General features: G+C 47.4%; 1 protein-coding gene across 8 annotated transcripts in view; it reads right to left on the minus strand.

Moving 5' to 3' along the window:
- Nucleotides 1-102: 102 nt before the first annotated feature.
- Nucleotides 103-27,927, minus strand: part of CACNA1E (calcium voltage-gated channel subunit alpha1 E) — a 493,362-nt gene continuing 465,537 nt past the window's right edge. For 3 of the 8 annotated variants that reach the window (XM_072733244.1, XM_072733242.1, XM_072733247.1), the window contains 10 exons: nucleotides 23,730-23,826; nucleotides 21,543-21,648; nucleotides 20,589-20,696; nucleotides 19,869-19,969; nucleotides 19,482-19,588; nucleotides 15,643-15,754; nucleotides 12,584-12,712; nucleotides 11,371-11,551; nucleotides 10,175-10,365; nucleotides 103-8,691 (listed from right to left, as the gene is read on the minus strand). In XM_072733244.1, coding sequence (XP_072589345.1) covers nucleotides 8,131-8,691; nucleotides 10,175-10,365; nucleotides 11,371-11,551; nucleotides 12,584-12,712; nucleotides 15,643-15,754; nucleotides 19,482-19,588; nucleotides 19,869-19,969; nucleotides 20,589-20,696; nucleotides 21,543-21,648; nucleotides 23,730-23,826 — 1,693 coding nt within the window. In that variant the 3' untranslated portion in view covers nucleotides 103-8,130. Of the gene's footprint in view, nucleotides 8,692-10,174; nucleotides 10,366-11,370; nucleotides 11,552-12,583; nucleotides 12,713-15,642; nucleotides 15,755-19,481; nucleotides 19,589-19,868; nucleotides 19,970-20,588; nucleotides 20,697-21,542; nucleotides 21,649-23,729; nucleotides 23,827-25,736; nucleotides 25,834-27,927 lie in introns of all 8 variants that reach the window. The other 5 variants (XM_072733249.1, XM_072733245.1, XM_072733250.1 and 2 more) reach the window with 3 other exon arrangements.

Consider the following 27,927-nt stretch of genomic DNA (forward strand, 5'->3'; position numbering starts at 1 on the left):
GCTGCCCACTTACCCCGAGAGTTCTGGCAAGGCTTCACTCCCGAGACTTCCCTTTATAGGGACGGAAGAAACAGAGTGAGTGAGGGGAATCAGGCCGATTAATTCTTTACAACAAGGTTTTATTTATTCTTTTCTTTGACCCCCCCAAAAACATTAAAGTTGTTCATCTTTCTTTTATTTTTAATAATTTTCCTTTTGGATCCAAACGAGCATTTATATTACAGGATATCCACCTGGTCAACATGCAGTGCTGAACTCTGGCTTTAGGAAAGATGCACCGATACTCTGGGCGGGCCAGCACTGGCTGCCATTTAAACACCGTTCCTGAAGGGGTGTCAGGCTGGCACACCACAGTGGATGCTGCCCATAAGGAAGTATCTCAAGCGTCTTGACTCATGTGAGTTTTGTAATGCAGGTGGCAGCGTTTTAACAGCCTAAGGCAGAGCACCCAATTTCCCTCTTGATCCCATCGTACGGGCTCCTTCTCTAAAAGCAAATCAAGGTGGAAACGGCCTGACCTTGGGTCCTAAAGGACAGAGGGCATGGCCTGAGCCACCCATTGGTCTACTTTTCTGCAGCGATATCCTGTGAGGCTAGTACCGGTGCACCCTTCGTAGTGTGAAATCTCTTTCTGATAAAACTCATCTGTCCCACTCACCACCCCTCTCCCCTCCCGTGGCACTTGTACCACTAGGAAGGTCAGTGAAATCTCTCTGCTATTGGCACTACTCTATTGAAGAGGTGCTAAAGTCACAGAGATTGTCTTTGGGCTGCTTTAAAGCAAGAACCTCCCTTCTCCATCTCCTAGGTCTGGAAAAGTTGTTCAGGGCTCTACTAATTCTCTGAGGCCTTCAAACCCACTACCTTTGGTGAGTTTAGCAGAAACAACTGCTCTGAATCCAATATCATGCTAACAAGTATACCAGTGATCTAATATAAGTGACTCTCTCAGGTCACACACCTTCTGTTCCTGGGACTAGCTGATATTTTCCACCTCAACCTTGTCTTTGTTCTATAGCTTGTCTGTCTAGCTTCTGCCCACATTGCCCCAGCTACACAAATGCCAAGCATACTTGGTGCATTAGATTTTTCTCCTCCGTTTGTTTTTCTGGATGAGTTCCAAATTTTGGACTCAATTTGAGTGGAGTTGGACTGTTCTCTAATATCACCAAGAGGGAGGTTCCTCTGCAATTGCAGCACTTAGGGTGGCTTTGTATAAATTTTGGCTTGTTCACAAAACACCAGGATAGAAAAACACTGATTGAAGTTTGGCCTGCAGGCTAAGTATATATCCCCATTGGTAGCCATTAAAATTCAATGCCTATGTTTTTACTAAATTTGCTGGGATCTGCTTAATGTGATATAATTCCATATCAAATGTAGCTAAGACCAGAACTACTGTATACTTTAATTGGCAGTTAGTTTACATTGTTTAGCCCTCATTTCATATTACCTTTAGTTTTTTTAATTGATTAATGGCACTTTGAAATTTTGGATTGTGTTTTTCCCGCTCATCCCTTATACGGATTTCTAATAGACTTGCTTTGAGCAGTGGGTTCCTGTGTGGTACAGGTTATCACCATAAGAAATCAGAGTACTGGAAAGAAAAATAAGTCACCAAATAAGGTCAAATTTGGATTTGGCAGCTTTGATTTAGTACCCTTTCAGTTTTGGGGCCCACCTGTGAGTGAACTGAGGAGGAAGTGGTAGTACTTAGTACAGAGTCTTCAGGTCTGGTTCCAGAATCTAGAGAGCAATCCCTTATCTCTGACAAATCGGCAGAACAAAAGAAGAGGTCTTCATGAGGATCCTAAGCATTAGAGAATGGTTATTTGACCTAAGACTGGCTGAAGTATCCACAGAAAGAAGATCATGAAAACTCAACTCCTTTCCTGCATTAAAAAAAAAAAAGTCTTGGGGTTTTTGTTTTGTTTTTTGTTTTTGTTTTAATTAGAGAGCTAAAAAGAGGAGGAAGTGAAAATGGGAACAATAGATGGTGAAATTAAAGCAAATCTGGGATTCTGGTTCCATTAAACATGAAGTTTCTTCCAAAAAATGGAATGCTTATAGCAATGTCAAGAATTTCATAGGTCCTTAGTGGTATATAAGGAGAGACGGTTTTTCTAAGTTGATTTGTGGAGACTAAGTACTTTATATAATGCAATATTAACTTACAAACACTTGACACACCTATGAATTAGCCAAGCATTAGTATTTCAATTTCCTAATGAGGGAAATAAAGCACGCAGATGCAATACCTTGCTGAAGGCACAAGTACAGAAGGTTGGGCTAGAATTATTTTTGACTCCCAATAATTTTCAGTTACCAGATTACCACGCTCTTAAAAATTTTATCTTCTCAGGATATAAACTTTTTGTTTATTGGTTGAAGATATCCTGAAAAAAAATCTATATCCATTCTATTATTTACTTGGCTTTCACTGAAATTCTCAAGCTGTTTTACATTAGGTTGTATTTTAAGTCCCTGGAAACAAGAGACAGAGGCTGACTTAGAAGGAGAAGACAAAAGAAAGTAAACAAACCAAAAAAACCTACACCAAATCAAAAAACAAAACCAAAAACCACCAGAGAGAGAAGATGGAACTGGTACTATATGACCTCAGATTTTTGGCTCAAATATATTGTTTGATAGAAATTAATTAGAAGGTGATTCAGAAACACTGCACACATTTATCCTTCATTGCTATTCTAGGGTTGGTCTGTTACAAGAAAAAAAAATCCAAACAAAAAGATCCCAAAGAAAAATAAACATAGATCCCCTTATCATTTTTTTAAAGTTGGATCTGCTCAACTCTTTCGCACCCCCCAGAAATAAGAATTCAAACTTCAATAATGTATTTACATAGTAGCATGGCTTATTATAAAATCTTTTTGCATTTATAAGGTCAAGATGCTAGTTGCCCCTTCCACCCCCCATTTTTAGCATGAGGGAAGGGATCAGAAGAAGACTACAAAAATAGAAGGGCAGTTTGGAGGTACCCTAGCCTTCCATATGCCTCTGCTAGGAGTCTCATTCAGATTGGCTTGAGTTTTGTTAAGGGAAGCTTTCCAGGCCCTTTGGATAGGTTGGGACAATCTATGAACCTGTTGTCTTTGGCTTATCTTTCTCTGGGATGCCTAAGCCTCAGAGGGTCAAAGCAGAAAGGATTTAAGGGAAGAAAAAGCCATCAGAAACCAAAGATGTTTTTTTCTGCTCCTAGTCTTCTGTCCCCTCCAAGTGGTACATCTGCGTTCTTCTGGCTGAATGAGTGACAGCACATGATGCCTAACGGATCATGCCAGCAGTCTTTAGCTGAGCCCAGGGTTACAGAGCCAGAGAAGCCATCAGATGGGGCTCTGTTGGAATAAATGGCTACAGTATACAGGGTGGCTTACCAAAGAAAAAACAAGTCAGAAAGAGCTGCAGATATAGGCAGCACTCATAACATGGGATCTCTTCTGATCCTACCATGCCAAGGTTAGGTCCTAAGTCCTGAGTTAATTCTGTTTGGCTTTTGTAAAAATAAGAGTTTCAACATGGAGATCTATTTATTCAAAACTAGACCTGGTTCCTTATGGGGTTCTTGTCTGGAGTTAAACCATCACACTCTGGCCACTTTCAGGGGGCCCACTTCTCTTTTTTCTTGCCTTATAAAGTCTTCACCTGAATCTCTTGGACAGTGTTCAGTGCCAGGGAATTCAGGTAGGAAAAATGGACAGGATGCAAGAATCTGCTGAGGAAGGAGCTACCCCAACGCATCGAAGTGCCTCTCCTCACCATGATGCTTTGTGCACACTGGCAGCAGGCCTTTGAGGGCCTCAAACTTAACAGATATGAAACTGATAACAATAGGGTGAAAATTCCCTAACCTTCATGTCTCACAAAATCTCAGCATAGTAGATGACTATCTGCTCCCTGGCTGCTACACATGCACCTTTTCTTATTCCGATCTCATAATATTTACTATAGCTAGGTTGAGAAATTAAAGCATCTCAACTTATCCCTGGCTCAACCCACTAAATAAATACCCTGTCCAAAAACGAGACATCCAGAGCAGGCTTTAGAAAGAGGATGTAATGGAAAATTGAGAATGTTCTTTAAAAAAACAAAATAATTAAAATTTTGTTCCATTATGCCAGGAGAGACCTAATTTCCCTGAAGTGGGCTTTCATTGAGTATGCAGACATTCCATATCCCCCACTCACCCCAATAGTACCATACCTTATACTGTTTCAGATCACCTTGTGAATATTACCTGGTGAATTCCCAACTACTTTTATGAGAATGATGCATTCCCCACCAGCAGAGGCAGGCAGGTCAGCAAATAAGCTTGGACTGGGTGGATTTAAAATATCTCAGGAGTTGGGTCAATGAGAACATGCAGCAAAACAAGGGCTGGGAGGGGAGCACAGAAAGCAGGAGACACTGAGGCCCCTCACAAAGGCTGTAGGAGAGATGGAAGCGTGTATGGAAAGAAAACACTGGCTGAATGGTGGGATGTGGGATCGTCTTCTTTGTGGTCCCAGGGTCAAAACAGGGCAGAACCCAGAACATCTGGATTTCAGCTTCAGAAAAATGTTACCTGATTTTAGTACCCCATAGGGATGCTGAGTGGGGAGAAGTGAAGCCCAGAATAGAAATAGATTCCTCAGCCAGAAGAGTGGACAGACTGCCATTGGGCAGTCATGTTCATGGCTTGTGTTGACATGGGGTGGGGGTGGGGGGATGCTCATCTCTTCACAGTGTAGGCAACTCTATCCTGACCCTGGCTCACAGAGCATCTTGGCCCAGAGCTCTACCCCTATGTCTGAAAGCCTGCTGGCATTCGGCCCTCATGGGGATCGAAAGAGGGAGACACATGAGTACCCCACCGGAAGTCTGTCTGGAAGTGAAGAGAGGAGTATCTAAACACAGCCCAGTTAGAATGTCTCTCTACCTTGGTTTGTTTTCCTTTTCCTCCGCCTCTCTTTTCCCCCCTCCCTCCCTCTTTGTTTTTAGGGGATGCCAAAGGCTGACATTAGCAAGGGAAACTGGACACAGAGCCAAACATTCCTCTGAGGGGACCTGAGGATCTCAAACTGTTTCCACTTTGCTTGACATTTCTTGAGATGCGGCCATACTTTTTGATCCAAATAGCAGCACACATTTTGAGATCTCAAGGGGCCTCTTTTCAAGGGAGAAAGAGGCAGACTCTGACACGTAGGAAAGGATGTCCTGCTCAGCTATCAGAGGGAAGGTGAGAGGTCACATTTGTGAAGAGATGGGAGGAAGCGGTCAGAAGAAGATCATGATAATGAGTTCCGTGACTTAACAGAAAACTGTCTTTTATTTTCTGGTCTTACTAGAAAGGTAAATGTAGGCTAAGGGATAAGAAACGCAATTTCTTGGTCAGGGGAAATTGAATCACAGAGTTCATAAGTTCACTAGTTCTAACAAGACCCCGACTGGCCGGGGGAAATGCATCTGCAGTGCTTCACACCACTTCATTCACGGCTCAAGTGCTTCTGTGTATGTGAGTGTAAGGAGTTCAGGTGTCCAGGAAGGTTTCCCGGCACAGTAAATTTAGTGTTCATAATGTGGTTTACAGGCAAATCCCATTTCTGGTAATTGCTCTGCCAGGCTAAATTCCTCCTACTGTTGAAATGGCCTAAGATATCACTTCAATTCCTTTTCTCCCAACACAATGCAATAGCCTTGCTGACTCAGAATGGCGGTCCTGTGGTAGGCCTGTCCCTAGGGAAAGCTGCACTTCTGAGGTGGAAGAAAGCAATTTTGTGTGCAGAAAGCAGCCCACTGCAGCACTTTGGCATGAAATGACGCTGAGCAGAGGAGACCTTTAGCACAATACCAGGCCCAGCGTCTGAGTCTTATGTAAAGAGCACACCAGTGAGGATCAGGGTGTGACACACTCGCGTTCACATTGCCGGCCACTCCAGAGCGTGCAAGTGCTGAGTTGGGAGAGGAAAGTGAGAACAGACACACGGTCTGAGAGGAGGAGGCTTTTGTTCTGACTCAGTGGCCTCCTGCCCTGGGACTACTTTGATTTGGGGGCTGTGGGTCATGAAGCTCCGTCGGTATCTAAAAGAGAAGGCAGGGCCATGAAATGATTCTGCAGCCACATGGTTGTATTTGGCTTTTCAGGGTTGATGCAACTACTCCTTAGTTCTATTTCAACCAAAACAAACAGAAAAATTTCATAAGTAAAAAGAGGCTCCTTCTAAGAAAAATAACAGCCACTAACTTCTCCTACCCAAGAGGTGGAGTCTGTCTTGGCTGGAGGAGGATAAAAAGAGTGTCTAGCCACTGTGACCTCAGGCCGGGGGAGGGTCCTGTGAGGCAAGCTCCACCTGCTCCTGGCTGAGAAGGGAAAGCCCTGCCTGGAATCCTTCTCCAGAAGGTCCTTCTGGCCACTGTGAGACCGGGGAGGAAGTTGAGGGAATGGTACATCTCCACCAGAGACAGAGTGACGTGTTTCCCTGGACGGACAATCTATACAAGATGAGCACTGATTAGCCAAGAAAGGCTCTCTTTTCCTCAATGCTTCTGAGTTTAGGGGGTTAAGAATGGCACAGTGGCCTGAGGCTGTCTCCTGTCCAGCTCTTACTCTGGGGAGAGGAAAAGCCCCGTCCTAGCTCCAGAAAATATTCAGGGCCATGGGGACCCTCATCTCATTACACTATGTGATGAGGCCCCATCAGAGCCTACTTGGCTAGGAGGAGCCGCCCAGGTCTCAGCTGAGGTATATTTACCAATTACCTTCAAAGTATCAGGACAAACTGACCCTCACACACCAACTGGCTGTGGAAGGGGCCCTCCTCCCAGGAGGTCCTCAGTAAACTCAGACGGATTCTCTCATGGAAGCTTCTCATTTCAGTCTGCCTGCCTTTTCTCTCTAGAAGCCTCTACTAGGTGATGTATGGCCCACCTTGGGTATGTGTGTGCTACCTTCTCAGGAAGTGGCAGGGAAGACTGAGCCTCTGGCTCGTGGCCTTGCTGCTTGGCAGAAAGGGCCACTACCTCCTGGACCACAGTCTAGGTTGACATTCGGCCATATGTGCTGATACAACTCTAGGGCTGTTCCACACTCTTCTATACTGGTTGGAAAACAGACTTTGCCTCAATTGCACTCTCCACCCCCAACACTTACCCCACCACCCTCGAGGGATCCCTTTGGACCAGTGTTTGCAGAGCTAAGGCCTGGCACAGCACTGGGCTCCAGCAGGAAGGCTGGACTGCTGCTCACGCCAGCTTGTGCTCTGGCCACGGGGGATGTTAAATGCTTTTACAATATCACCCTTCCTGGAGCCTTAGGCACCTCGGTGGAGCCTGAGGGACCTCCCTGGCCTATCCTAACACAGCACCTACTGAGTAGGCATCAGGCTTCAAAGAGACAGGACTGTCCCTCCCTGCACCACCCATCCTCTCCAGCTCTTGGAGCCTTTCCCCGTGGTCTGGGCTGCAGGACTATGGCTTTGCTCACCCAGACCAGCCCTTGCTGCTGCCGCCACAGCCCCCCGGCCCCTTGTCCCACTTCAGCTTTTCCCTCCTGGCCTCCGCCCCGTGGCATCCGATGCTCCTGAACTTAGCCTGTGCTTCTCTGGGGGAAGCGAGCCAGAGGGGAATGCATGAGATGCTAGTGTGGTTGCCCTGACGGCAGTGGAGCTGAGGAGCAAGAGCTGGTGAGGGAGGAGACACCTCTCCCGTGGTCTCCACGACTCCCCAGGTAAGAGCCAGAAAGTCTTGCAGGCTTTTCAGGGCAATGGGCGGAGAGACAGGCCAGCTCCATCCTTCCGCGGCTTACAGAAAGGTGGGAAGGGGCAAGGGGAAGCAGAGCCCCCCTCACCACGTCCCTTTTGCCAGGGGAGTAACCCTGCACGTTCTCGTATTTCCTTTCCCCAGCAAAGAGGCAGAACTATGGCAGTGCCCATCTTGCAAAGGGAAGTGAAGCCATTTGGCGGGTCCCACTGGTTTTCCTGTTGTCCCTTCGTCGCCGTCCGTCCGATAATGCACGGTGTCCTTCTGTCTTCCTCCTCCCTCTTCCTCCCCCCCCGGGCAGCACTGGCTTCCCAATTCGGTCTTGGTTTTCTCCGTGTGAGAGAGAAGAGCATGCATCGGAGGGGGGAGCAGCCTCTAGCACTTGTCGTCTTCTTCCGTGTCACTCAGGAGGTCGCTGACCGCCCCGCACATCACGCCCGACCCCGGCCCCCCGCGCCGCCGCCGCCGGTAGTGCCCGTTGGGCATCTGCCAGCTGTGCCGCAGCGGCGGGGCCGAGCCGATGGTGTTGGAGCGGCCCAGGCTGGTGGCCACGGCGGCTTCGAAGGTGAGCGTCTCCTCCTCGCCACAGTCCGACGCGTGGGAGTCTTCGTGCAGGGCCAGGTAGGGCTCGGAGATGTAGCGCTGCGGGGAGCAGTGCTGGCTCTGCTGCCCGTGCCCATGCCCGTGCCCGTGCCGGGGGCCCGAGGGCTCCGCCAGGCCGGCCTCCGTGCTCCCCAGCGCCTGTGGGGTCAGCGGGGAGCCCCTCTCGCTTCCGTCGGCCGGCGGGGAGATGCTCCCTGAGTGTCGAATCAGGGAGCTGTAGGAGAGTAGGGGCCGAGGCTTTGGTGGGACAGGTGGGAGCTGCCGGCGACTTCGTCTTGGGGTGCTGGTGTCAGAGATGGAGGGGATGGAGCTCTCGCTCAGGGAGCCCGTGCCCTGTGCGGCGGGACAGACACGGCATGTTAGTCAGGGCCTGGCCTGACCCCTGCTCGGGGCCCTGGTGAGCTCCCCTGACCCTTCTCACGGACAGCCCTTAGAGTCCGGGGCAGGGAGGTCAGAGCTGGGGTCCCAGCTGAGGGGCAGGATCCACTGAGGATGGAGGGACTGAGGAGGCCGATGGGTCTCCACCATGGAGACCAGGGCATATTAACCCCAACTGCAGTTGTAGGCTCTGCAGGTGGTGGCGGGGTGGGGGGTGGGGGGTGGAGGCTGAGACTCTGCATTTGCAACAGGCTCCCAGGTGCTGCTGGACCACGAACACATGCTCAGAGCAGCAAGGATCTGGAAGCTCTATCTATGTAACACTGAGAAACTATCACTGAGAAACTATGTAACACTGAGAACACTATCTATGCACACCGAGAAAGCCTTGAAACTTGGGAGAAGGACAATGGCATGAGTGAGGGTGAATAAATGCTGTCCGAGAGACAGTTCTTGGGAAGCGGATCTGAGGATCCCTCATCTTCACTTTTTGCTTTCATGGGTTTAGTGGCTGGCTGAGGTTAACTCAGCTGCTCCACTCACAGGCTTAGCAGCTTGACCTGTTCACCTAGATCCAAGGGTCCCCAAACCCAGTGCTGGTACACGGACCTTCTGGAAGGTGTTTCTCGAGCTGTGTGTGGCCTCTGAACCACCTGCTCAGAAGCCCCTAGGGAAGGAAGGGTCCTTTCACCCGCTGGTCTTACTACTGAAGCAGAACCCTTTAGATCCCAGGAATATATGGTTATGACAGGCTTTCATGATTCTAGTCAATAAAATTTGAAAGCCACTGCTCTAGAAGAAACTTCTCAACTGCCTCTAAAAGTCCACTGTAATAGACCCTCCTCCTCCTCTCCTCTGCTCGCTGCTGGTGAGGGGGTCTCCCATCTGGCTCTGACAGCCTTGAGGAGAGGTAGGGCTGGGAGTGAAGAGGAAAACAGGGCGAGAGAATGTTTTCACACAGCTTTGATGGCAATTTCTGGAAGAAAGGAGTAGTCCTCTTGGGATTGGCTGGAAGCCAGGTAAACAAGGTTGAACGGATCCAACTTATAAATTCTGTGCTGAGAGATGAATCACCATCGTAACTAATACTAGGGATCATGCAACTGGTCACAGAAACTTTTCTGGCCAAAGGTGTTCCTTTCCTCCTAGATCTGGCTGAGACATTTGTGTATTTGTTGTGACTTTGTACCTCTGGGTTCTGAGGACTGAGATGCAATAACTTCTAGATACCGTTGTCTTTCTTGGGGGGAACCATCTTGTTTTCCATGAATTCCTATCCTTTCTGAGTACACAAGCATGAAGTAGCTAACGTCTGTGCACAATGGATATAGTTTCTTATGAAATCAAGGATTTCATTAGGTCCACATTTTGCACCTAATGTTAACAGACCACCCCTCCTTGTCTTTCTACAGGGGCTCCACTTCCTCTCCATGCTCACCTGTCTGTTGGGGGTCTGTGACCTGGCCTCACTGGGAGACCTGGACTGTTGGCGCTCTGGGGACTCCCAGTCGGCCTGGGTCCCTCGCTCCTCTGAGTTGCAGCGGGAGACATCAGGAGAGAGAAGATGCTTTCGCTCTTTCGACCGTCCCCGCTCTCTGCCCCCTGAGCGGTGGGTGTCAGACTTGTGGCCTGAGAGAGATGACAAAAGCAACTGATCACCACTCTACCCATAGTAGCCTCTGAGCACAAAGAGATGTCATACAGCCTGGGTGGGACTGGGCCTCTGAAGAATCCTCACTTCTCCAGGCATGTCAACAGGTGATCTGAATGGGAGGCAGGAGGGAAAGGGTAGAAAATTCTCCTTTTGTAAAGAGATAAGTGTGCGAGCTGCCACTGGAAAGACACATAGGTCAAAGGATGCAACTGGTTCTCTTCGGTTTTTAGGTATGCTAGACATAAATAAGATAGAATCTTTGTCAACACTACGGCCCAGGAATTATCTATGTCCTAAACATGGGTATATAACCTTTTTTGGGGAAAGATAGCATCAGTAAAGGGATGGAGATCAAAGGGTTTCAGGTCCATTGAGGACTTCTAGTCCCATTTCTGCCATTTACTAGCTCTGTGATAAAGGCATGTCACTGCGTTTTGATCTCTGTTTCCTCATTTCGTAAAAGAGAAACCATTAGAATGCTTCAAACTCTATCAGTATGACCCTTTTCCTTAAAAAACAAAACAAAACTCCAAAAACCTAAAATGATTCCAGTATCACTATTGGGATTGAAGTGGAGTTGACGGTAAAAGCCCAGCCCCTGCCAGGAATGTATTAGAGGCCCCCTAAGGAACCCTAGTGGTTTTGCAGAAGGTCATTTGAAAATCACATTTTTATTATTGAGATATAATTAAAATATAAGATTATAGGAGTTTCAGGTGTACAACATAATTGAGTGAACAGTTCTATACATTTTAATGATTTCCATAGCCCTAATCTGAAAAAAATTCCAGCCTTTATGATGAATATAGAAGATGCTGTATTAGGATAAGTCAGAGAGGGAACTCTTTTCCTGGTGACAAGTGCTCTTCCTTCCCTCGTTCTCCTCAACCTGAATCCTGTTCCAGTGACTTGCAGTTCTTTTCAGAATTGGTCATCAGAGCAGGAGACTGAAAAGAGGTGAACAGCAAAGACCCCCTCACCTGAGTCAGAATTCAGGCGATGAGCTGACAGTCTTAGGGAGGAGTGGTAACTCCGACGACGTGACTTGTAGGTGTTTTCACTGCTTCTCTCCATGGAGAATTCCTCCAACCAGGAGGAATTTGAACGCTTATCCCGAATAGTGGAAAATGAACGTCTCATGGAGCTAGTATCTGTCACCACCTGGAAATAGGAGCCCCCAGAGGAACACAAAATCTGGATTAATTACTGAAAGGGTCTAGAAGTAAGGAGGAAGTGAGATGGAGATTGTTGAAGATTGCCAACTGTAACCTCCCTGGAATCCCTCTTGCTGAGATGTCAGCTGGAGAAAAGGGTCCTGGGCTATATTAACATAGACACTAAGACTTATCTATGGTCTTTTCTTCATGTTCAAGGAAGCAAGCAGATGAGTGTATAGTGCAAGCTTCCCATAGAGCCATCTAACGTAGGCACTTGGCCAGTGAACCTTGAGTCACCTTGAAATATTGCGAGGGCAATTGTCAAAAAGTCTGCACCATGAGAGAAGCATAGCTTTGCCTTTTATTTGTTGCCCTTGCCTTGCGCTGCCATGTAGCACAGGAGCTTAGGAGAGCTTGTAACTGGGCAGCATCTAAAAATGCATTGCTCTCTCTCATCCATAACCTCCCCCCATACCTATGCCCACCCCCTCCTCAGCCCCACCTTAAACTCTGGCATTTTGATTTGCCACAGATGTTAAACAGATTCACAAAAACTTCTTGTCTCTGTCAAAACTTGATGTAAGACAGACAGACAGAAAAAAGAAGCCAGGAAAACAGACAAAGAAATGAGGCGTGGCCTGCACTGGTTAGGACAGACGGTCCTGACACAGAGCTGTGTGTGTAAGTAACTGCGTATGTGCTGGGGGATCCAGGAAAGGAGGAAAGGGGGAAAAAAACACAAGGAAAATCCTGGAAAATATTTCTTGCATGGCTGGTTAAGTCTTGAGGATATTGAGCCCATCCAGAAGGAGTTATACCATTTTGCTGCCTAGCTTGTTATGGTTGGGGCTTCACTGAAAACACATCTTGGAGGAGCAGGCTCTATAGAGAAGGTCCATAAGCCAGACTTTGCCTATAGGGAAGGGAGGGGGCAAATCAAGGGCTCACCTGAAAATATCAGATGTTTTGTCATAACCCACCAATCCAATACAGCCCAGGATGCCACTACACATGGCAGGTGGTAATAGCTTTTTACCTGGGGATCCACAGTCAGGCGTGGCATAGAAGATGCCCTCCCAGATCCCGTATGCTCCTGGGTGTCCGAAGGAAGGTAGATGCCATGGTTAGAGGACTGCACGCTTTTTAATTCACTAACCTCTGGCTCCTGGAAATAAACACACAGCCAAGCTTGTGGGACTCGGTTCCATCTCATTGCTTCTCACCTCCAGTGGATGATTCGGCCTCCTCCATGACAAGAATGGCTTTTAGAAGAGAGACTTGCATCTCTGAGGTCTCAGTTGTATGTGTATATGTGGGTGCATCCGTGTGTGCACATGTGGTATACCAGATGTCCCAGATAGAAAGCTCTACTGGGAATAAAAAAGTAAAGATGGCCTTTTCTAGTCAAGTATCGTCTTATTTACCACGAAGCAGTGCTTCAGATTGGCTAGTTTTGTAAAACAGTATCACTCATAATAGTTCTTAGATATGTGAAGTTTACTTTCTGATAGTTGGTAGTGTTAGGATTCTTCTCTTAATGTGATGAAGTTATTTATCAAACAGAAACCACTGTTCTAAGGAAAGTCACTAATTTCTGGTGTCAAACACATCAGCTCATACCTTAAGCCACGTGATTTATTAGCTGAGAGCTTTCTTGTGATTAAAACCATTCAAAAAATGTGATAGATGGCCATCTGTCAGGGATGCTCTAGACTAGGGAAGTCAAATAAAAATATTACACGAACTACCTCTAATTTTAAATGTCCTAGTAACTACATTTTAAAAAGTCTTTAAAAACATCCAATGTAATATATTTTATTCAACCCAATATATTCAAATATTCTCATGTCAACATGTAATCAATCTAAAAATGGGGACGTTTCACTTTTTTTTCCCTCTACATCTTTGACATGGGCATGTATTTTCTACTTCTAGCACATCTCAATTTGGACTAGTCACATTTCAAGTGCTCAATGGCCACATGTGGGTGGTGGCTATTATATTCCGCTGTGCCACCCGAGAACATTAGAAGGTTGGATTGGAAATCTCTAAGGTCCTACCAGCTCTTTTATGTGATTTTCCTGGTTAAAGAATATTAGTTTGGCAACTGTACATGATCTACACAGATAGCTACTGTCACTGCATAAGGGGTAGAGTTGCCTTAGAAATGTTTACATGGGACACCAAAGAGACCTAGAAATATCCTGGACATCTGGAGATTATACTAGAAAAAAAGGCTATTTTATATTTAGGGAATGACACCCTAAAAACCTAGTTGTTTAAATAGGGGACTGCTGAAGGAAAGGGTGCTCAAGACCCTCCCCCTTAGTCTCCAAGATCATTTGGCCAGGTGGTTTCTGGTGCGCATGGGAGGACTGCCCATCTAGGACATGTGATATGTGCACTTCTTGAGGAAACTATAGTGTTTGCAGTACATGCTTTATAAAGCACACAGGTCCAACTTAAAACAGACGTGGTAACAACACTGCAGTTTGTGAGGTGTGAGAGGTGGTATAAGACACACGCACAAATCATGGCCACGCCTCCGGACGTGGAGCAGGGGGCCCCGAGGATGGGCAGGAGTACACAGTGGTGAGTGTGTAGCACAGGCTGACACCTGAACTGAATTACAGACACCAGTACTGACAATGAGATGAACACAGATCCAAAAAGTCCTGGCACTACGGCTCAGCCCCGGGGAACCCACAGAAATAATGATGTAATGAAGCCTCCCTGTGAAAGAAAGGACACATTATTGAGATTTTCCCAGCCAGATGCATCATCAGGCAGACAAGCTGTAAAATGCTGAGAGGCACTTTTAAGAATCAAACTATCTGTACCAATTAGTCCATGGTGCTAAGTTCCTCATAAAGGAAGGCAGGGAATTAGTCCAAGGATTCCTGCTTACCTTACCAAGAAAACCCACTCTGAGAGGGTCTGGTCTAGCAGTCTCCCACACATCTACACAGAATTCCCTGTCTCAGCAGTTGCAGGAGTTGGAATCACCTATTTGTCTGAGCTAGTGGAGGGTCTTGCCCTCCCTCTAAGGGTACCTATGCCAACAGACATGTACTCCATAAACAGGCCAGTCCCACACTCCACCCACATCATCCATCCAGGATGGCTCTGGGGTGCACGGTAGCAGTGGAGGGGGTCAGGAGAGAAGGGAAGAGAAAAAACACAGATGAATTATAATCAAAGTGACACAGAACTCAGGATAAACTGTCTAATATGGACTTTTGCAAATGTTGAGTTTTGTCTTTTCCTTTCCAGACTTGCGAACACTTGAGCTTTATTCTAAGCTCTGGAGGGAACTTACTCTCACAACTCCTGAACTAAGGTTAATAGTAAAGTCTATTATCATTAAGAATCGCATTTTAGCTTTGCATTAGCAAAATCTAAAGGCAATGCTACACCGCCCCCCCACCCCCACCCCCCGGAACCTGCCTTCTTCAAGCTTCAACCTGATTCAATAGGTTTCTCGGGAATTTTACCATTTATGTTAATGAAAAACTCTAGGCTCTAGAGAGGGATTTTAGGGACCTCCTATATGAACTTGATTTATAGAATTGTGACCAAAAGGGACACAGAAAAAAGGTAAGAAATTCTTCTGTAACTCTTAGCAGATAGCTAAGTCACTCACATCTGACCCCCTGAGTTACCCAGGAGATGAGTACCTCCAAAGGGCTGGCATAGAGCATTCCTGTGATTCCCAGAAACAGCACCTGGCTACAGTAAGCTGTCCATTTGGTTCCACTCATTCTGATGACTCATCCTAAGGCTCTATATCAAAGGCAAGAATTTGTGACTCTTGCTTCTATATTTGCTGCTTGCAGGCATAAATTAAGAAGGTTTGGCCTGAAGCAATTGAAGTACCTGCTGCAGGTAAGGGGCCTCTGGGATTCTAAAACCCACAGAGGGAGCATTTGTCAGAGAACATGAGAAACTGAACCATGAAAGGAGGGACAGGAGGGTGACTAACTAGCAGGGTTTTCCTGATAAACCTTTAGCTATGAAATAAAATTTGGAAATGATAGTGGGAGGGATCAGGAAACCAAGGATGTATTTGTGAGGTCATGTAACTCATTGATTCACCAGAGACTGCTGTTCCTGGAACTGTCCATCATCGGCTGGATCCATACAAGCCAATTGGAATATTTCCTGGGGGGAGAGTGGACTCATCGAAGGGTATCCACTACGGCCACTCCTGAAAAGCAATGGCAAAGTAAGAGGTAACGTGTTCATGAGAGAAAGAGAAAGTCATGTCATAGCTGCCGCTACTAATTCCCACCCCAGATAGGACTTCCTTCCCAGGCAAAGGGTGACACCTATCAGTACTGGCTGGCTTTGTAAGGCTGGTAACTGACAGGCTGGATCCTAGAATTAAAAAGTAAAAAAAAAAAAAAAAAAAAAAAAGCATTGGAAAGGAGAAGCCACTGTTTTCAACCTGTATTTGGAACCATTCATCATTCTGCTGGTGACTAGACTATCTGTGACAAACGGCATTATTTGTCACACTCAGCCATATGGAAGACCAGTGCTCGATTACAAACCTGTTTCTGCTCAGTTTCTCCCTTCAGCAGGAAAAAAAAAAATACTGTAGTTTAAACAGTGAACAGTTTGTTTAAATATTAAGCAGTCATGGTCTTTTAAATAATTTCCTCCAGTTTCAGTAGAAATACGGTTTTATTATGCCAACATCCTTGGCCAAACTAAACAATTCAATGCCATGAGCATTTATCGAAGGATGGCTCTGTGCCAGACACTATGTCTGTTGGTTTAGGAACTAGGTGCAATGATCTCTGAGGTGGTGGTGAGGAAGGTTGGTAACTTCTGGGTTGATGGCTATGGAGGAGGATACCGAAATGGTGATGAGGTAAGAGGCCTGTAAATGAAAGCTATGGTGAGCTGTCCCAATGTGCCTGTTATTAAATCACTGCTTGGTATCTGTAGGCACTCTTAGCCAAATGGGGTCCAAAGGGCTACTTAGGAGAAACAGAAGTAGCCAGTCTCTCCTGAGAAGATGGCTGTTGCTGCCATTCACTGCTACTAGCATAGTACCAGGTGCCCTCTGACCTCCTCAAGAATGCAGAGTAAGCTTCCTGGTGGTGGGAGGGACAGTGGTCAGGGACTGAGCCACAGCTCTCAATAATGGTGGAGCCGGAAGGGAGAGATGGGGCATCATCTCGTGCTCCAGGGACAGCCATTTCATCGTTGAGGGTATTGCACTCATGAATTCATCCACTGGAAAATGCGAGGCATGAACAAATTTACTTAAAAATTAATCCACAGGCACAATCTTACCTGGACTGGGATCACAGGGAGAGATCTGAAGAGCAGAGTCATCCCCACCTGTCCCCTTGCTGCCAGGAGGATGTTTGCTGAATTCTCACAACTGACACAGAGTTATCTGATATTTAAATGACTGGCTTACATGTCAGTCATCTTCCTCAGAGGCCTTCTGAGAACCTCGAGGAGCAAGATGAGCACTGCTCTATGAGAAATCCCAAAATCTCCCACAGGTAGAGAGGACCCTTGGGATCACCAAACAAGCTCATAGAGTTGAAGAACTTGAAGCGAGATGACGTCCTTCCTACTTTAAAAACCTTGTCTGGTTCCTCATTGTCAGGATAAAGTCTGGAATATGGCCTCTCATGATCTAGTTCCTTTCTCTTGCCCTGTACCTCCTGCTCCTGAATTTCAGACACACTGGACTCTCCTAGTTCATTGAATGTGCCCGCCCGGCTTCTCTCTGCCTCAAGACATTAATACAGACTCTTCCCAGAGAGCAGAAAGCTTTTTTTCCCAACCCAACTCTTTTCATATCATTTTGAATTCATTCTTTCAAATTCACCTTGTGAAGGAAATACGCTTTGACTTTTCCCCTTGCCAGAGCTCACATGGACTCAGATTGTGCCATGTTGTTTTCTTCCTCATACAAATCACAGAAAATGACAACTGTTCTTCTTTCCAGCAATTCTGCTTCATGAGTGGCTTTCCAGCAGGGGTAAGCTCAATGACGGCAGGAGGTCCTGAGGAACCAGCCTGCTCCTCCACCAGTGCCCCCCCCCCTTTCAGGAAACATGCCAACATCCACCCCAAGGTGTAGGCCAGAAACTTGGGAGTCATCTTTTATTTTTCTCTCTCCTTCACCCCCTGAGGCAAATCAATCATCAAATCCCACCCAGTCTCCCTACTGGAAATATTTCAGGTCTGAGCATCTCACCTCATCTCCAGCCTGTTAGTCCAAGTCACAGTCATTAATGATTAGCACAATGGCAGTCACATACTAAAAGCAGTTCTATTGTCCAGACTGGTTTCAAGAATCATCTTTAAAAAGCCCAAGTCTGATCATGTCCCACTGATGAGTAAAACCCCATGGCCCTTAGATAAACTCTCACTTCTGTATTCTGCTTATAATGCTTCCACCTGTTGGCCTCGCTGAGCAACCTGTGCTCCAGCCATTCTGACAGTTGTCAGGTTCCTGAGGCTTATCCCACTCTCCCCTGTCTTGGAGACCATGGGTTTGAGTCTCACTTTGCACAGGGAGGCCTCCCCAAACCCTCGAACCAGATGTGCTACTTCCCTTCAGTGGCATCGCAATAGGCTACCCTTCTGCATTTTAACCTTCTTCGCTTTTGTAATTTTTTTTTTAGGATTCGTCTCCATGAGGGCTGTGATCAGCAAAATCCCAAGTGTCTGAGCCAGCTTTTCTATCATATGGGATTTTTAAAAAAATATTGGTCAAATCAAGGAGTAAATGAATTAATAAACATGGGAAGAAAGTGGTTTGATGCCATGGTGGGAGGCATGTATGGTAAACTGGTGGGGTGAGGGAGATCTCAGTGGAGGGGTGCCCTCCTTTCTAAGCCAAAGTCCTTGAGAAAGACACTGGACTTCCACTGCTCCAGTCATACCTCCCTTCCTGCACAGACCAAAGATAAACATCTCTTGGTTTTCTGTAGACACGTGAAGCCATACCTTGCTATCTTTTTTTTTTCATACCTTGCTATCTTATACCATCAAATATTTGTAAAGATCAATAATAGCTTTGATCATGATGTTAGTCCTTTGCTTCTCTTGCACATGTGTTACCTTGTGACCTCCGAGATCAGTGCTTTTCAAGCACAGGTGTCTAACACCACAGGCTGAAAGGGATTCGTGGTGTGAGAAATTCCAAATGGCCTTCTGACCCATTCCCAGGCCCTGATTTCATTCCTCTGATAATTACTGAAGTTGTGGTATTTGGTGATTACTGGCTCCATGAGAACTAGGACTGGCTTAAATCCAACCACAAAAACTTCCTCATGTGAGGTAGAGGGACTCCTGTCCTTTGGATACTTGTACGTGTTTGCTGATGACAGAAAGATTGTGTTATTATAACGAGATATGTATGCCATAATACATCATTTAGGCTAACGACCAATGGAGGGGCTAAGAGTTGGCAACTTCCTTAACTGATGTTTTGTTTCCACTTCTAATACAGGCTTTTTTTTTTTTTTTTCTTTTCCTTATCTAACATTCCTTTTGTTCATTACTGATAATAGTGCAGTGGGAATACTCTGGAGTTAAGGATAACAAACTTAACCTCAGTTCAGCTTCCTACTAGCCACATGACTTTGGGCAGCTTATTTAGTCTCCAGTTTCTTAGTTGTAGAGTGATGACACTAACATGTGCTCTTCCTTCTTTGTCCGTTCACAGTGCACTCGCTCTCTCTCTCTCTCTCTCTCTCTCTCTCTGGCTGGCCCCAGTGCCGAACTCACTATTACCCTTGCTGAAGAACTGTTTTAAAATAAAAAAAAAATATTGTCTCAACCTCAGAGAAAGGATTGCTTGGCTTAGAACTATTATTTCTTAGGCGTTTCTGGGCCTGCATGATGGCACTGGTGATGGGATGCAAGCAGGCCAGCTGTGGACCTTTGGTAATACTCACAGGCCTGAAACAGGGTCCTGCTGGAGATAGGGCAGGGCTTTGGCATTAGCAATGATCTCCTGAGGCAGAGATGAGGGCTCCATTCGCTGGAACATGGGTGCATTTTTCTGTATTAAAAGTCAGAAAAAGGAACTCATGTGACTATGGGGTATGCTCATGGGGGGATGGGAAATACAAATTACTTGGGTAAGACAGGAGCATGTCTGATCTTCTGATCCCCTGAGTTTCTAATCTCCAACACTAGAAGGTTCCTGCATGCTGTACCCCTTCCTCTGCTTCTAGCGCTTGCAGGGCACCATACCCCAGGGAGGCGCAGGCCTGTCCCTATAGGGGCCTTCCTGGGACTCCTCGTGGCCCACCCACTCCCAAGTTGTCCTCGACTCTCACCTGTTCCTCCAGCTGCTGCCTCTGTTTCTTCACCTTACTCTGTTTATAGTAGTCCATGATCATCATTGCTGCATAGATTTTGCCCACAGTCAGGTCAGAGGCTAAAACCACAAGTGTGGCATGGAAGGGAATAGGGAGAAGACAGGTGGCAGAGAGTGAGGACACCTCACAAGCTTTCCCACTCTCTGAAGCAGGTCTGCTCCCTCAGCCACCCATCTAGCCAACATTTATGGAGAGTGCCACAGGTGCCGGACCCTGGGGATACAAAGTGATGAGGTCCTGTATCTACCCTCGGGGAGCTTCCACAGCCACCCAGAGAGGGTAAGGATGCTGATGATAACCCATGTATTAATAAGCATCACCTCTGCTGATCTCCAGTGCTATCTCTAAGTCACAGCTGCATAGAATAAGTCACCTTATTCCCAACTGTGGGAGGGTTTGCTGAACACTATCATGTGTAGGGAGAGAGCTATGCACTCAAGAAGTTTTACCCACAACTATAGTGACCAATCTTGGAGGGGGTGGGGAGAAAACAAACAAAACCTTCCAATTCATGCAAAAGGGATTAAGAAGTGGGGGATTTGGATTTCCCCTAAGGATAAAATAGCCACCTTTCCTTATCTCCTTGATCACTTCCTATTCCCCCCACTCCACCCGACAGATGTGACCTTGGTATGCTGAGCCCACAGCGACAACACTACCCAGGAGGAGACCCCACACCTTTGGGCATGGGCACAAGCAGGTCTAGCATCTTCTGGGACAGGTGAGGCCATATGGCCAGGGTCTCCTTTTGCAGCTCCGAGTCTAGCTGCTGCCTGTCTGCACCACCTAGAAAAAGAGAAATTTTAATAAATAGAACAGACACACAAATAACAAGGCTGGAGGGAGTAGATGGGGGTGGGAGCTGAATCAGCATGGCACCTCATATCCTCAGAGGAAATCTTGGCACTTGGTGACAGTGGATCTTGTAATACCACGTCTTTCTGCTGAAGAAGCAGAACACATTTTGGCTCCCCTTTCTAGTGACTCAGAGATACCTTGTCACAGAGATCTGAGGCCCCAAGACCAAGAGCACCTTCCTCATTCATTTGAAACACCTCCCAGGTGCTTAATGTATCAGAGGACAAAATGAAAAGAGCCATAAGGAGCCTCCCCTGCCTCATTATACGTACATCAATTCTTCCAGCAAGTCTGACTCCATAGTCTGAGTGACCTGATTTTAAAGAGGAGTTGGATCAGGCAAGAGCAGGCAGGCTGGAGGTCTCTAGAAGTAGTGATCCTTTTCTCTCCTAAATCACTGAATCAGAAATTGAGAGGAGCAAAGGACTGCCCTGAGAGCACCCATCACACACCTTCCAGGGCATCATAGAGAAACCACATAAGAAAAAGACAAAATCAAAACTCATTTGTTCAATAAGCAAACACTTCTAAAATGCCTACTGTGTGCCAGCCACTGAAGAGCACATGCTGGTGAGCTGAAAGGAGCCACAGAGATTATCAAACCATTTTTCCAGGGAGAAATGGCAAACATTTCTGAGTCAGAGGTGAAACTAGGACCCTGTAGCACATTTGCACATCGTGGCGCTATCAGACGGATGCAAGTTTGCACCTCTCCATCCTCTGCCACCTTGGGTGAGTTGTTCTAGACTCCTGTTTTTTCCATCCCCAGCTCACCTTTGGCAATTTTGATGTCCAGGGCTGTCCGGATCAGAGCCATCAGTGTGGAGGTGAAGTGGACCGTCATGTCCTCAGCTACTGGCATATTCATTAGGACCAACCTCTGTGCGAAAGAGAGAAAAGAAACAGCAGGAGGAAAAAAATATCGAAAGAAACCTCGGTGAGCAGAGAAGCAAATTACAGGGGTCAAATGCAGAGACAAAAAAGAAGGGCAAGGATTCCCTGTCCCCATTCCCACCTCCTCTCCTTGCTTCTCACTTAGGGTTCATTCACTGCTATGTAGTTATTGAGTTTGTTTTTTCCTAGGGGATGGTGCCGAATTCCAAAAGAAGGGGGACTGAGCATTCTGCAGGACTCCTCCATGGTCCTAGGAATGTCTTTGATAGGGGTGGAAAGTGATTTCTAAGAGAAATGGCTCAGAGAGAAGAGTCAGCTCTGGGAGGTGACTCCATTCCCTGATTCGAGGCTGCTCTGTTCCCCCTTGTCCCATGGATGCCCCCAAAATGCACACGGAAAGACAGGGATGGGGGAGATTCTGCTTTGCTTATTTGACTTGAAAGATGCATCCTGATGCCCCCTTTTTGAGTCTTTAAAAGGTGAAATTTGCCAGCACATGATTAAACATGCATAAGTCCAACTTATCCAAAGGATGAGGTGGAGCAGGATGGAAAAGGAAGAGAGTGCAAACAGGGTCTAGGGGAAGAAGGTTGGGAGAGCAGAGGAGAGAAAATGAGAGAAGGGTGACCAAGGCAGGAGCAGAGTGGGCAGGCCTTGTTCCCCTTACCCAGACGAAAGGATCAAACTGAAATGGCCAAATCCACTTTCCAGAGAGTATCTTGCTTTTGGAATCCTTTACCTCCCCCGACCCCATCCCGGCACCCTCTCTCCCTCCAAACTTCATCCCAGAAGTTCAAAGAACTCAATGCCACATTCCACCACCTGGTACTTTTGGATGTGGCCATCATGAGCAAAAAGGATGCCAGCCCATCAGCTGTGCATGGAGAGCCATGTGCTGGACCCTAAAGGGCCCTGTTCCAAGGAGATGCTCTCTGGAGCTGTACAACTTTGAGGTAGCAGCAGCAGAAGGTCCTCTGGCAGAACCACCAGCCTAGCAGGGAGGGACGTGTCTCTTCCCAAGGCAGGATCTCTAATGCGCCATTGGAACATCTCGCCTAATGTGATTCCACAGACATGGTGTCTTAGAGTGTAAAGTCAGTTTCTTGTTTGTTTCTGAGTTCCATCTCTCTCCCACTTCCTTAAGCTTCTAGACAAGTGGCACATTGCTGTGGTGTGTTCCTAGATGAAAGAGCTCCAGAGTTCTGGGTCAGCCTAAACACCATACAGGAACTATTACTAATGGGTGGAGAAAAAAAATTAGGCCCTAAAGCTCTGGGTACCCTAATGGCAGGTGACTTCCAATATATAATGCTGCTGAGCAAGCCATGGGGAATCCACCTGTCACTATGGGGCCAGCCCCCATCATCAGTGAGGCCAGTAATGCAAATCTAATGCTGAGCACAACTTGTGCCCGTTGTCACCTTTTCTCTTGTACTGACAAGAGAACCTGGCAGCTGAGCTGATGGGGGAAGGGGGCCGGATCCTTCGTCATGTATCATAGAACTCATGTTCTTCTTTTTCTCCCGATATCTAGAAGGAACCATGCCACAGTTCCTTCCTATGTCAAAGAAGAAGAAATTTGTTAAGGATTTGCCTCTCTCCTACAAATTTCTGGAACCGAGTTTAGATACATTTCTGCATTATTTCCTTAGTTTGTCTATTTGAGTTTTTTTTTTTTTTAACAGGCTCTGATAGCAGTTTTGCTGTAGACTTCCTTCTTGTGCATATATGCTATCCTACCGGTCACCACTCTGCCTCCTCTGCAAAAACACGCTAGTTAACACCTCCTTCCTAGTAATCTGCTCACAAGAAGCCACACGCTTGTAGAAACGCAAAATCACACACAGAACACCCCAAGGTGAAGAGTCTTGCCAACCATCCTCCACATTGTTTCAGGACTCTGTGCTTCCAGGAACCTTCTCTGCCCTTCCATCTCATCATTTCCTTCCCCCTTGGTTCCCTCCTCCACCTCCCCAGCCCAGCTTCCTCCCCATGTTCTGGCCTCCCCACAGCTGGGTCCCATTTCCTGCCAGTCTCTAGCCCAGAACAAAGGAAGGGGTGGTCTACCTTATATGCCACTTTGGAGGGACATCTCTTGCCGAGGCCTAGCGGTGGTGACATGAGAGTCAGCATTTCATACATCTCAGTATAATGGATGCGGCCACTGCTCATGGAGGGGTGGTAAGTGGGGACGGGGCGGGTCGGCGGGGAGGGTGGCAGGGGAAGGAACAGAAGTGGGGAGCAGGATGCAGACCGGGAGGAGAGGAGAACAGGCATTCCCAGAGAGCCGAAACAAAACAAACAAAATAATACAGAAAACAGGAGGAGAGAAACAAAACAAAATGGACAAACAGAAAAAGAACAGGAAACCTGTTAATCAAGGCAAATCGTACATGTGACTCCATCCTGGTGCGGATTTATATCACGCCCCACACAGACCCGGGAACATTGAGGGCAGCCTCTGGTCCCTCTGACCTTGGTGTGCAGTCCTGGGGACTCGTTTGCTCCTCCTGGATGGTCATGAGCCTACTGGGCTGTTCACTCTCTCCAACCCCCATTCAACAACACAAGCCGGTTTTCAATTCCCAGGGCTGTGTGTGAGCGGTATAAAACGGATAGACGGTGCTCCAGCCACGGGTTAGGATTTATGGCCCCAGCTGGGATGGGGCCCCGACCCAGAGGGAGGGCCTTTCTCCTCCTCTGAACCCACAGGCAAGAACATCGTGTATCCCCCCTCCGTGAGTGTGTGCAGCAGGAGGCGGCAACTTGCACTGAAACTGTGGTGGGCTGCTTTCCCGAGTCGGCCGTTGCTTCCACCTGGCTCTGCGGGGAGGAGTGCTCTTTACTCTAGGCATGCCCCAGGGTGATGGCATGCTGGGGACAGAAGAAACCAAACCAGAAGGAGGAAGAGCATCTCGCATGCCATGCTGCCCTCCCGGCTCTCCCCACATGCGGCTGCAGGTTTCACCGGGGTGGAGTTTAAAGAGTCTCAGCAGAGGCAGCTGTTTGGCCTCCTGGGGGCCGGGATCACTGTGTCACCAACCCCCAAGCCAGCTCCTTCCCATTGCCATTGCCCGTGCAGGCATCTTCCTGGGCCTAAGTCTTCTGCTGGCTGCCGGACCGTGCTACGCCCAGAGAGCCCACCCTTCCCTCCTGCAGCACCAGGAGAGGCTTCCTTCTCTAGCGGGCTTGGCCTTGGATGGAGGCTTGGCAGGGCCACTCCTCTTGAGCTCCCAGGGCCCGGAAGAGTTGAAGGGGCAAGGGGTCCTATGTGCTCCTGAACAACGTCCTTGGGCTCATAAATAAGCAGTGATGTGGCAATTATGACAGACCCCTTCCTCCCCTCAGCAGTATATGGAGGATCCTAAGGCAAGAAATCTGCTTAGGAGCCCTCCGTCACCTACAAAGACCTTCCCAGACCCCCTGAGCTACTGCATTCTTCCACACGCCACCAAGGCTACCCTCTCTCGCCACTCTCACCTTTTGCTCTGATTCTTTATGGTTTCTCAGCTCCTTTCTATCCTCGAGATTTTACAATCTCTTCTGGCCAAACTACCCAGGAGCTGGAGGATGTGCAGGGATAGGGATGATGACTAGAATCACACTCTGCTACTTTACACATGGGAGGATGACACTATTTTTACCAAAAGGAGGCTCTCTGTTCTCCAGCGAAGGGAAACCAGTGAAGATGTCTACATTCTCTGGAGGAAAGAGATGTCCCTCTGGTGTAATCTACAGGTTAAGACGGAGTGGGGAGAGAGACAGAGTGTGCATATGTGTGTGTGTGTGTGTGTATAATACACACGTGACGGAGTGTGTGCATGTGCTGAAAAGTGAGAGAAGTCAAATCGGCCTTCTGTATTAAGTCCTTTTTTCTGCCTCCCCCCCTCCCCAAATGTGCTCTTCTTCCTTATGTAACAGCTGCTGGTTCTGGGAGGGTTTGGACCTCTTTAAACTCAAAGGAAAGCAACATGAAGGTTCCCTCATGTGGCGCAGTGGTGGTGGAGCAGAACGGAGAGGAGGGTTCGAAGTTGCACCCCACGGCCAGTCACGGCTGGGGACTGGGAGGCAAACCTTGCAAGCCACCCTGTAGGGGCAGTTCTCTCCCAGGCCCAGAGGCGGCGAGATCACCCGCACTAATTTGTACATATCCTTATACGGGATCCTGCCGCTGTAAAGGAAGCACAGGCAGGTTAATAGAGGACACTCAGAACAGGGTGGGAAAGACATGACAGTTTAGCCATGATGTCGACGGCTGGAAGAGGAAGAGCAGCTTTTTTTTTTTCCTGGGACCTGGCAAGGTCAGGCCAGGAGAAACTGAGAACAGTAAGCATCAGACAACCATCTCCTTGCTGAACTGCACTGCCCCTGGTTCTCTAAGGAAATCCGAGCCCGCCCAGGCCCAAAGGGACTGCCAAATGACCAGGAGCACCCCGAGACACCTATCTGGCCCATACTCAGCCAGCTGCAGAAAATGAGTGGTGGCTTGAGCCGGGCCTTGAAGAATGCAGCTTGATGGTTCACAAATGCCTCAGACAGCTGTTGAGAGCAGGTGCCAGGCTGCCATGGAGTGGACTGCCTAACTGTGTGCTTTTCACAGACGCTGATGACAGGCAGTTGCTCAGACCTGCTTGTCGGGGGCAGTGGGAAGTCAGTATCTCTTTGCAGCCCAGGAGAGACATATTTCCCGTTGGGCTAGTTAGCAAGACGCAGAGTTAGCATAAGGGGATTTGCACAGGGCTTTGCTTCTCCTGGTGACAGACTGTTTCCGAGTTCAGCCTGGGCCAGCTCTGCTCACCTCAGTGGGAGCCTGCCCGGATCTGTGCTCAGAGAGCAGCCTGGGAGGGTCCCATGGATGGTCTTCCTCTGCCTCTGCTCCTGCCAGCCCCCAGGCAACCTGGTCTGATCCAGCCAGAATTCCAGGAACAACGTGAGCTCTTATCACCCTTCTATCACAAGGGCCTGCTAGTGAGTCCTGGCTTTCTGCAGGAAGGACAGAATCAACAATGGATTCATTTCCAGTGGCTAATGCATCTGTTCCGTCAGAGACCAGAACAAGGAAGCCACATCCTGGTATGGACCATGGTTTCTACCTGAAATCATGTCCACCTCTGAGGATCCGGTCCTTGTCAGCAGCCATGTGAGGCTCCGCCCCAGCTTTATTCTTTCCAGTCTTTTCTTGATTTTGGTGTTAATTCCTCCTCTTTTTCTAAATAGCAACTCATTGGTACTTCAAGTCTCTTGATTCTTGAGAGGAAGTTCATTTAATCATTTGTTCTTTGTTTCTTGAGATGGGATGTGGGTGGGTTCATGCTTCCTATAAGCTGGTGTTCTCTGCGTTCTGTATCAGTCTTCCTTTTGAAGACATTGGCTCACGTTTTCCTTGCTAGTTCCCCCCACCCCACTGTGCAGCTCAAAGAGAAAGCCAATGAAACTCTAACCAGACTATTACGCTGCGAATTCTGAAGCAGGAGAGGTTCTCCTTTCTATTTTTGTTCATAGCTCTTAGATCTAAGTCTCATGATTTTTTTTAGTTCTCATGGAATCCTTTCTTCCCAGCAGCTGGAGTGAGTGGGGAGGATGTGCATGTTTAATGCACAAGTTTTTTGGGTCCCAAGATAACACGAAAGCACAGGAAGCTGGGGTTTCCGAAAGCCAAGGATGCCTGACTGAGGCTAGGTGAGCAATGAGCTCCTCTGCTAGGAGTTCTCCTCTCTTAGGCAAGGGAAGATGTCCCTTCTCAGGCTCCCTGTCTCATGGCCATCCTTGCTTTACAAACGAATGTTCCATAATTTCTAGTTGCTTTCCAGTATGGTAATTGTCACTTGTGACAACAGTTACATACATGATCTAATATAATCTGCATGGCCACTCTTCAAGGTAGGCAGGGCATCATCATCACCATCACCATTTTACAGATGAGGAGGCTGAGTGTGGTTATGTGACTTGTGCAAGGCCACAGGGCCGATTTGATGCAGGCCCTGGCTATATTCCCTCTAACACACCGCCGGTGGCTTCCTAAGCAGCCTATCTACTAAAAAGTAGGTCCAGAAAGTAAAAGCCATTGCAAAGCCATGGCAACAGAAATGGATTTGGAGAACTCTGTGCTCTAAGTTTTTTTTTTTTTTCTTTAAGTTGTTAATAATTACTGAGGGGAAGAGGAATTATGATCAACACTTCCAACACCTGACCCACGTTCAACAGTGTCACAGGAGGGTAGATTTTAGGGAGTCTCAGATTATGCAGGGGCTCCAGGTGGAAGCAA

This window comes from Vulpes vulpes, chromosome 13 (genome assembly GCF_048418805.1).
Source record: "Vulpes vulpes isolate BD-2025 chromosome 13, VulVul3, whole genome shotgun sequence".
NCBI classification, from domain to species: Eukaryota; Metazoa; Chordata; class Mammalia; order Carnivora; family Canidae; genus Vulpes; species Vulpes vulpes.